The following is an 11,039-nucleotide window of genomic DNA, read 5'->3' as shown; positions in this document are numbered from 1 at the left end:
GCTTGCCAACGCTGCATCCTGGGCAAGCTTCTTACTTCCTGAGCCCCTCTATCTATAAAACGTGGAGAAAAGCCAAGCTGTTGGGACTGGACGCACGTTTCGTAAAGAGTCCGTCACAGCAGATCCTCAGCAAAAATGCTGCGTATTAACAGGTACTGACGGAATGATTTATTTTGAAAAAATATCCTCTCGTAACTGTAGGCGGTGAAATTTTACACACATAAATTTGCAAATGAAAATAAATCCTGGACTTCCATTTGCGTTCAGAACGTTCTGGAATTTACGAATGCCCTCCTATACGAGGAGCACCACCAGACATAGCTTCCTCTTCCCAAAAATATAAACAAAAGACCACAAAGTGAAAAAACCACGTTCCTTCAAGAACAACACAGAACCTTTGGGAAGGAGACCGCAGCAGATTGTACTGTCTGTGAGAATCGCAGGTCTCACGGAATAGAAGCCCCGTAGGATGCTGACCTTGGAGATCTGGGCGCAAAGGGGCACCTCGAAGGGCGGGAAGAAAATGAAGGCCACGTAGGCTATTACGAGAGCCCAGGGGAGGCAGAAATCAAGAATTGAGGCGTTGTGGAAATAGCAGGCGCCTGGGCAGCGCAGCCTGTCAGCTGGGTGCAGGCGTTGTCTCCTAGTCCTTGCACAGGTGGGTGCTGCTGTTTTTTCCTACCTGCGGATGTGCACGTCGAATCCCCCAAATGCCTGCCTGTTGGGTTTTGTGACAGGGTGACCCTTGGCAGGCATTATCCCCGTGGACGTGCGGGTGCCCGAGCTGGACGGCACCGTGGGAGACGTGTGGCGGAGTGAGGACATTGGACTCCAAAGATGATGCGGGGGCTGCGGAGAAAAGGGACATTCGCAAAAGGCAGACGTGGACGCGGGCCTGTTTCGATGCTGCTGAGACCACCTAGAGGACAGGGGGACGTTGAGGCTGGAGAAGGGGCCGTGTCGGGGGGCGGGGGTAGGTCCCCAGCAGTTCCTGATGCTGCTGAGATCCGGGTCACAGGGGAAGGAGGGGCTGAGCGGCAGAGACGGGGCTAGAGCCCCCTTCCTTTGTTCCGGGGAAGGAGCGGGAAAGGAGCGGCCCCCACGCGGCCAGGACTGTGCGCTTCTGGGCGGAGGCGGCGGGCTGCTCTTGTGCAGCACATTCGCCTCTGCTGCCGAGTTTTGGATGCTCTGGAGAGATGTCAGCGTTCCTTTGAAGTCTCCTCATGTCGCCTCCTTTTTGCTTCTTTTTTCCTTTACTCTTAGTTCTTTATTCTTTTAATGAATACGTTTTTGCTGAAGTATAGTTGATTTACAATATCGTGTTATTTCGGCCTGCAGCACAGCAACTCAGTTTTTAATATATAGTTGCATATACTTATGCATATATAAATATGCACACATACAGCTGAATACATAGATGTTCTTTTTCAGAATCTTTGTAGGCTATTACAAAATAGAGTGTGTATCCCTGCGCTACGCAGCAGGTCCCTGTTGGTCATCCTTCTTCTATGTGTAGGGTGTACGTGTTAAATTCAACCTCCTCATCCGTTCACGCCTCCCTTCGCCTGCCTTCTGCTTCTTTTTAAAACCGACCGTGGCTTCTGTTTGGGTCAGAGCCTAATCTGTGGTGGAGACTATTTCTGCAGTGCAGTTAAAACAAACTGAGGACCCTAAAGCAGCTGCTGGCTCACCAGTTCCCAGGAGAGGAGAACGAGTGGGAGAAAGTCCTACGTGTGTATAGCTCCTTTTCCTCACGCTGTCTTCTGCCATGGTCTGTCCCAGGAGACTGGATCGGGTTCCCTGTGCTGTACAGCAGGGCCTCATTGCTTATCCACGGGAAATGGGGTAGTGTGCATCTGCCAACCCCGAACGCCCCGGCCAGCCTGCTCCCTCCCGCTCCCCCTCGGCAACCCCAGGTCTTGAACTTGCCCTCATGAGGTCCACGCCACAGCCCTCTGCTGTCACTTCTCCCGTCCTCACGTGGCTGAAGCGTGAGGACGGGTAGCTGCGTTTCTTCGTTTCTTACAGCTCCGAAGTGTCAGCGGAACGTTTGTGAGGACAGAAAGCACAGTTCAGGGAACACGAGTCCCGACTGAGCCCACAGAGGGGGCTTGTGCAAGCGCGTCGAGTGACTCTGTGCTTTGATGTGGTCCACTTTCCGACCTTTTCCATAGGTCCCCTTCATCGCATGTGCGTTTGATTATTTTTCCCGACTGAAGCTTAAATATTGATCCACAGACAAGATGACTGATTCGCCGTCTTCCTCCTCCTTTTCCGATTTTGGGCTGCTGCTGCATTTGGAGGCGCTAAACAAAGAGGACTTGCGTACATTCGAGTCACTCTGCAGAGTGAGATCCTGGCACCTGCGCCGTGCAGGATGCCGTGGTCGGAAGTGAAGAAGGCCAGGCGGGAGGATTCGGCGAACCTGATGAACAAGTACTACCCCGGAGAGCAGGCCTGGGCGGTGGCTCTCGAAGTCTTTGACAAGATGGACCTGAAGGATCTGTGTAGGAGAGCCAAAGCAGAGGCCAACTGTGAGTGATGCTGGACACACAGCTGGGGCGGGCAGCAGGGGCTTCCTGAAGCCCGTCGGGTCTGTGAAAGGGACTTGGGCATGCAGTCATGGTTGGGACACAGTGGGCGCTCGCTGGGTCATTTGAGGAACACTGAGCAGGCCAGAAGGTTTTGAGCTCTCTTGTCCAGCCTTGATTCTTTTTTTTTTTTTTTTTTTTTTTTTGTCTTTTTGCCTTTTCTTGAGCCACTCCCATGGCATACGGAGGTTCCCAGGCCAGGGGTCAAATTGGAGCTGCAGCCACCGGCCTATGCCAGAGCCACAGCCACGTGGGATCCAAGCCGCGTCTGCGACCTACACCACAGCTCACGGCAGCGCCGGATCCCCAACCCACTGAGCAAGACCAGGGATCGAACCTGCAACCTCATCGTTCCTAGTTGGATTTGTTAACCACTGAGCCACGATGGGAACTCCGAGCCTCCATTCTTAATGGGGGGTAATTTGTCCATCTTGTACCAATGAGAATGATTCAAGGGATCGAGTTATAAGAATTGTCCCGTCTAGTGTTCCTTTGCCTAAACTACAAATAAAGTCATGGGTTAAGCTAAATTTTAAGGACTCTTGAATATAATTTTAAATCTTTGCTGAAATATGAGGAATGGGCAAAAAATTATTAAAGGACTCAAACCCGAATAGTATCTTTAGTCATTGCTGGATGTGAAATCTATAGACATCTGAAAACCCTTACTCATACCCAAGGCTTTACAGCACTGAAGTTTAAATCCATTATTTCCTTTGAGCCTCACCGCATTCCTGTGAGGTCAGTGTAGACAAGGAAACTGAGGCTTGGACCAGCCCGCTTGTCTTAGAGTTACAGGGTGGGCGGCGTGGCCAGAGTGCCCTGCTTCAGTGCCCTGCACACCGCATCACGTCCCCCCCAGCTAAGCTGGCGGTGTCTGAGCCTCAACAGAGGCCCTGGTCTTCTTAAACCCAGGCGATCCCAGAACTGGACCACTGAGGACAATTCTGGCTCCTGATCTGGCCGTCCCCAGACTCTCCTTGTTGGGGGTCAAATCTCATGATCTTGTTGGAACCTGTTGCAGAAACAGCCCAGACCACAAGACCAGAGGACACCGGGGCCAGAGAGGTACCAGGTGATCAGAAAGCAGTGCAGGGTAAGCAGATGGGCTTTTCTCCAGATTTGGGGGGTTGGAGCTTTTGAAGCATCTTGGGGGAGGGTCGTCTCCCAAGGGACCCTAGTTCCACCCTTGTGAACTTGTAACAGCCTCCTACCTGTTCAGTGATGGTCATTCAGAATCCTCCTACTTGTTCAGTGATGGTCATTCAAAAAGAGTCCACAGAGCTGGCTCTCTGGACAGAATCAGAAACAGGACCAAGTTAATTCAGAGCCTCCAAAGAGCAGCATTTAAAAATTCCCAGTCAGAAGCTGAGAGTCTGGCAAACAAAGGTATCTTGATACCTTATTTTATGGACAGCAAGCTCCCTGAGTAGGCAGTGAATATCTGGCTTATTGCACCTCTTCCCTCCTGTTAGAATGATGCTGGAATTGGGTTCTGGTCTGGTGGCCAACTAGTCTTCATAAAATGCAATTTCTGGGACCAAGTTTTCTCAGCCGTATCGAACCATTTCAACCCCTCCCCCCACCTTGTTTTGAGTTCTGTATAGTAGAATCCAGTTTATATCAATGGAATTATAATACAAAGAAAACTGGACCAGGAGAGAAACCTTTATTCTTAGCTCTGCTGCTTTCTGATGGGCCAGTGTTTCCTTCAAGAAATAATTAAGAACCCACTTCATTCCAAGCACTGATAAATAAAAGTTTCTTATTCAGTGTTTTCGAAGATAACTTCGTACTTGGACCTTGATTTCTGATACAGTGTAAGGAAGTTTATTTGGGTGGTGTAACTGGCCATAAGTTTAGGAAACCAAGGTTCTCCTTCCATAGAAATGTACTTTGGGAAATTTGGAAGATAAATAGAAGTGTTATGAAGGAAGTAAAAATCAAACTTACAGTCCCAATTTTTTAAGTAGAGCACCGTACTTACTAGGTATTATACCATAACAAGAAGGAGCATCTTACTTCTTCCAACACCATGCTTTTCCCTGGGGGAGAACTAAGATGATTTAGTGGTTTATGAACGATTCTAGGTGTTTGTACTGAATACCATAGTAGGACAAAGAATTGTTTACTTTAAAAATTAAATTCCAGCTTGTGAGTTGTGCTGTGAATAAAAAATATGCTGTATTCTGAGAATGTCCAGAAAAGGGAGCTATTTAGCTTTGGGGTTCAGAGAAGGCCACCCTTGAGAGGGACATGACAAAGGAAATCTTGAGAAGGAATTAGACTTAACTAGGCAAAGTAGAAACTGTATTTTCACTCTGCTTGGACACTTGGGAATTTTTCAGGCTTCTTTAAAATATGCTTCTGAAGCTCCCCCTGTGGCACAGTGGGTGAAAGGATCTGGCATTGCCCCCACAGCTCGGATTCAGTCCCTGGCCCAGGAACTTCCATGTGCTAAGGGTGTGGCCTTAAAAAAAAAAAATCTTCAGGCTGTGCTTTGATGTTCATTTCTTTCTTTTTGTTTTCCTCTTACTCTCTTTTCCTCCCACCCGCCTCCCCTTCGACAGCCACCTGTTGGTTCTCTGCATCTGACTCTATTCCTGTTTGTTACGCTTATTCATTATTCTGGTTTTGTTTTTTCAATTCCATGTATAAAAGAACTCGTGCAATGTTTCTCTTTCTCTGGCTTGTAAGATTTGTGGCAAAGTAAGATTTCATTCCTTTTTATGTCTGAGTGATATTCCAGAACCTATATATACTATAGTTTCTTTATCTGCTCATCTGTTGATGGACACCTAGGTTGGTTCCGTATCTTGGCTATTGTAAATAATGCTGCAGTAAACATAAACACATATATATCTTTTTGAATGAGTATGTTTTCATTTTCTTTAGTGAAATACCCAAGACTGATCATTCTTTCATTTTTGAGGACCCTCCATATTTTTTCCATACCAGTGGTACCAGCTTCCATTCCCACCAGCAGTGCCCAAGGGCTCTGTTTTCTTCACATTCTCACCAACACCTGTTATTTGTTGTCTTTTTGATAATAGCCATTGTGACAGATGTGAGGTGATAATCTTATTGTTGTTTTACTTTGTATTTCCCTGACGATTAGTGATTTTGAGCATCTTTTCATGTGCCTGTTGGCCATCTGTATGTCACTCTTGGAAAATACCTATTCAGGTCTTCTGCCCATTTTTCAGTTGGGTTTTTTTTTTATGTTGAGTTGTACACATTCTTTGTACAATTTGGATATTAACCCATTAATGGATATATCATTTGCAAATATCTTCTACCATTTGGTAGGTGCCCTTTTTGTTTGGCTGAGCATTTCTTTCCCTGTGCAGAAGCTTTTATTTATTTATTTACTTTATCCTAGTTGATGTACAATATTACGTAAGTTACAGATGGGTCATACAGCAATTCTCAATTTTAAAAAATTATGCTCCATTTATGGTTATTGTAAAATGTTGGCTCTATTCCTTGCCTTGTACAATGTATCCTCGTAGATTATTTTATACATAAGAGCTTGTATCTCTTAGTCCTACCCCCATTTTGCCCCTCCCCCCCGTCCCTCTCCCCACTGGTAACCACTAGTTTATTCTCTATATCTGTGAGTCTGCTTTTTTTCAATTAGATTCGTTAGTTGTATTTTGTTAGATTCCACATATAAGTGATATCATATCTTTCTCTGACTTCTTTCACTTAGCATAATACTCTCCAGGGCAAAAGCTTTCTAGTTTGCCGTAGTCCCGTTTGTTCGTTTTTGCTTTTGTTTCCCTTGCTTGAGGAGACATATCCCAAATCATATTGCTAAAACTGATGTCCGAGACCATCCTTCCTGTGTTTTCCTCTAGAAGTTTCATGGCGTTAGGTCTTACGCTTGTCTGTTTTGAGTTCATTTTTGTATATGCTTTGAGAAAGTAGTCTTCTGCATGCTGCTGTCCAGTTTTCCCAACACCATTATTAAGCAGGCTGTCTCTTCCCAACTGTATGTCCATACCTCCTTTGTCATAGATTGACCATACAAGGATGGGTTCATTTCTGGTCTCTCTGTTCAGTTCCATTGTTCTATGTGTCTGTGTTTGTGCTAATACCATACTGTTTTGATTACTATAGCTTTGTAGTATAGTCTGGAGTCAGGGAATGTGATACCACTGACTTTGTTCTTCTTTCTCAAGATACTTTTGGCTATTTGGGGTCTTTTGTTTTTCCAGACAAATTTTATTTATTTATCTATCTACTTATCTGACTATTTATTTTATTTTGGCTGCAACCTGCAGCATATGGAAGTTCCTGGGCCAGGGCTTGAATCTAAGCCACAGCTGCAGCAATGCCAGATCCTTAACCTCCTATGCCTGGCTGGGGATCAAACCTGTGCCTTAGCAGCAACCCATGCTGCTGCAGAGACAATGCCGATCCTTAAGCCAGTGTGCTACAGCAGGAACTCCTTCAGATAAATGTTAAATTATTCTAATTTGCTGAAAAATGCCATTGATATTTTGACTGGGATTTCATTAAATCTATAGGTTGCTTTTGGTTGTATGATCATTTTAACAATGTAATTCTTCCATTCAGTGAACACAGTGTATCTTTCCATTTGTTTGTGTCATCTTCTAGAAGTGCTCAGGCTCCGGGGGTGGGGGTGTGTGTGTGGCTTCTCTCGGGTTGCTTGTGGGTATAGCTGTGTCCCCATATGATTAGCTGCTTGGCCTGAGGGAGCCCAGGACTGGTGCCATTTGGCCTGTGGGCAGCGCCGGGTCCTGGTGCTGATGGGCTGGAGGAAGGACTCCAAAATGATGCTCGCCAGCACCAGTATCCTCATGGTAGAAGGAGGACCCCCAGAATGGCTGCCATGTGTATCCCCAGGGAGCATCCCTGTTGCCTTGTGGGAGGCTCTCCAAGATCAAAAACTAGGTCTAACCAAGCTCCTTTCAAATTACTGCTTCTACCCGGGGTCTTGGAGGGGTGAGGGTTTGTGTGCGCCCTTTGAGAGCAGGGTCTGTGGTCCCTGCAGCCCTCTGGCTCTCTGGAAGGCAAGCCCTGCTGGCGTCCTGGGGTCTCATCTTCCCAGGGCAGGACCCCCGGGCTGGGAAGCTCCGTGTGGGGCTCAGCCCTCTCACTCCTTGGGGAGAAGCTCTGCAGCTGTTCATTTCTTTGAACGTTGTATCTGCGCAGAGTGGTCAGTTTTGACGTGTAGGTTCAGATGTGTCTGCAGGTCCTCTTGGCCGTTCCTGATCGTCGTTGCCTCTGTTCTCTTTTTACCGGATGATGACTCTGTTCCCTACACATAGCATCTTTTTTCTGCTAGAGTAGAAGTCCAAGAGAAAAAAAATTCTAGGAAGAGTCTAATTTTTTCCGCCATCATACATTTTTGCTGAAAGGATAACTTGATCCCCTTGCTGTACGGTGAGAAAAAAATAAATAAAAAATAAAATTAAATAAATAAATTTCTGCATTATCAGTTCTGTTTATTCACAGTTCCCAATGTAGGCTTTAAACCTACAGGCATATCTTTATGTGCGTTCTTTTCACATCTAGACCATTGCACTTTGATTTTAGCCTGCATTGCTTCTGGGTCCTACTCTACGTCCTTTCCTTCCTTCCTTCCTTCCTTCCTTTGTCTTTTTGCCATTTTCTTGGGCTGCTCCCGCAGCATATGGAGGTTTCCAGGCTAGGGGTTGAATCGGAGCTGTAGCCCCCGGCCTACGCCAGAGCCACAGCAACGCGGGATCCGAACCGCGTCTGCAACCTACACCACAGCTCACGGCAGCACCGGATCCTTAACCCGCTGAGCAAGGGCAGGGATCGAACCCACAACCTCATGGGTCCTAGTCGGATTCGTTAACCACTGCACCACGACAGGAACTCCACTATGTCCTGTTCTTTACATTGCATATCATAGAGTTTATTTTGATCATGTATTTTTTGGTTTTTGTTTTTTCCCCTGGCTGCCTCCTGACTAAGGTGGTGGAACAGAATACAGAAATCGGATAAAGGATAAATTTTGCATCCTATTGGAGAAGAGCCGTGGGCTTGGAGCCTCTGAAAACGTCTGTCATGAGATTGCTCGGGAAGGCCGGGAACTGTTGGAGCACTTGTTGGATGAGGATGTCAGGACTGGTGAGCAGCCGCAGACGGTGGTCCTTCAGGGAGCTGCTGGGGTCGGGAAGACGACGTTGGCGCGAATGCTGATGTTGGACTGGGCCCGGGGCCGTCTCTACCAGCAGAAATTCACCTGCGTCTTTTATCTCGATGCAAAAGAAGTCAACCAGCTGAGAGAGAGAAGCTTCGCGCAGATGATCTCCAAAGCCTGGCCCAGCTCAGAAGGCCCCATTGAAAGGGTTTTGTCCCAGCCGAGTGGTCTCCTGTTTGTCACTGATGGTTTCGACGAACTGAACTTTGCCTTTGAGGAGCCCGAGTGTGTGCTGTGCAAAGACTGGACCCAGGTGCACCCCGTGTCCTTCCTCATGAGTAGTTTGCTGAGAAAAGTGATGCTCCCCCAGTCGTCCCTGTTGGTGACGATGAAACTCACAGCTTGTGACAAACTAAAGCTTGTGTTGAAGCGTCAGCATTCTGTTCGGCTACCGGGTATGTCCGAGGATGCAAGAGAGAGGCATATCCATCGGTGTTTTGAAGACGAGCAGTGGGCCTTGCAGGCGTGCCGCTGCCTCCAAAACAACGAGGCGCTTTTCCGCATGTGCAGAGCCCCCCTCGTGTGCCGGCTCCTCTGTGAATGTCTGGAGCAGCAGGTGGAGAGGGCATGACGTCACTGTGCTCTGCAGGACGACCCCAGCTCCCTTTGCCTGCTGCGTCTCCAGCCTGTTGACAGGGGCAGGCGGAGGCTCGCCCGCTCTCCCCAGCGAAACCCAGCTGATGAGCCTGTGCCACCTGGCTGCCAGAGGAGTATGGACATGACGTATGTGTTTTACAAGGAACATCTCGGACAGCATGGCTTAGCGAGATCGGATGTCTCAGTCTTCGTGGACAGGCAAGTTCTTCGAAAGGACACAGGGTATCAGAACTGCTACGTGTTTCTCCACCTGCACATCCAGGAGTTTTTTGCAGCCATGTTTTTTATGTTGCAAGACAGCTGGGGCGCCAGGGACAGCTGCCTTCAGTCTTCGGAAGACTTGGAGCTGCTCCTGGAAAGCAGCAGTTCTGAGCACCCCCGCTTGCTGCAGACGAAATGCTTTCTGTTTGGCCTCTTGAATGAAGAGCGCGTGAGACACCTGGAGGCAGCTTTTCACTGTAAAATGTCTCTGGAGATGCAATGGAAGACGCTGCAGTGGCTGGAGAGACTGGCAAACAGCGAACCTTTGCCCTCGCATCTGGTGCTTCCGGAGTTATTTTACCGCCTGCACGAGACGCAAGATGAAGCATTTGTAAGCCAGGCAATGAGGTGTTTCCAAAAGGTCGTCATTAATATTCGGAAGGAACTCCATCTGCTTGTGTCTTCGTTCTGCCTCGAGCACCGCCGCGTTTACGGGCCACTGACCTGTCCGTAGCTGTGGTCCTCGGGAAGAGGTTACCCTGGAGCTCCCGAGCTGAGACTGGGTAAGCATGTTAGTCGGTCCCCTGGAGGCCCTGCGACGGAGGGAAGGGGGTCGATTTTGTCAGAGGGAGGAGAGGGCTTGTTTACTGAAGTCCCAGAGCCAGGGGGCCTTTCAGGGTTGTCCTGCCTTGAGGCAGGGAGCCCAGGCCCTGAAGCCCCTTGTGGACCAGTCCCGGCTCCTGGTGGGGAACACGCAGAAACTTGCCCGGAGTGGCTCTAAACTTGCCCGGAGTGGCTCTCTTGGCCTGAGGGCAGACCCAAGACAGGGACTTGGCGGAGAGCTGTCAGCACTCACAGCTGCGAGGTGTCCACCCCCTAGAGTCTAAGATTTAACTCTTTAAAATAATGCCCTCCAGAGGAATAGGGACCAGAAATTTCCTGCTCGACCTGGGGGATCCAGGTCGTCTGTCTGGGCCCGTTTCTCTGTGTCCTACTGACCTGCGTCGCCTGGACGCAGGTGGGCCTCTGGATGAAAGGTCTCAGCCCTTCTACACCTAAACGGAGAGGGTCTGAAGTGGGTGAGAAAGGGTAGGAGCTGAGTGGAGGTTTTGAGAGAACAAATGAACCTTCAGCATTTTATGCCTGTGATTTTCTTATTTATGCTTATTTTTAATTGCACATATTTCTCCTTCCTTGAGTGGCCTTTTCTGACTCCACCCATCGAAGTCTGGGGGGAGAATTGAATTAGCTGAAGATTTCATCCCTTGAGGGCTAATGACAATAGAGGCTTATTACAGTAATATAATCCATGGGATATTTAACATGTTATCCAATTGAATGCTGCTCAAAACCGTATCTCGATTTATCATCTTAAAAAAGAAAGACCGTAAGACTGAGATGCTGAAAAGTTTGCCTAGAAAGTAAGTGTACAATGATTGATTCAAACACAC

At 48.0% G+C, this 11,039-nt stretch overlaps 1 protein-coding gene across 1 annotated transcript; it reads left to right on the top strand.

Moving 5' to 3' along the window:
* Window positions 2,241-10,133, top strand: NLRP14 (NLR family pyrin domain containing 14). Its single transcript, XM_021062311.1, is given in 6 exon segments — window positions 2,241-2,348; window positions 2,351-2,534; window positions 3,616-3,687; window positions 8,562-9,351; window positions 9,353-9,504; window positions 9,507-10,133. Coding segments are annotated over 6 exon segments (1,899 nt in total). The 5' UTR covers window positions 2,241-2,243; the 3' UTR covers window positions 10,103-10,133.

This window comes from Sus scrofa, chromosome 9, assembly GCF_000003025.6.
Source record: "Sus scrofa isolate TJ Tabasco breed Duroc chromosome 9, Sscrofa11.1, whole genome shotgun sequence".
In the NCBI taxonomy this organism is placed as follows: Eukaryota; Metazoa; Chordata; class Mammalia; order Artiodactyla; family Suidae; genus Sus; species Sus scrofa.
The sequence above is the reverse complement of the archived record's forward strand: the minus strand, read 5'-3'. Positions and strand labels throughout refer to the sequence as shown.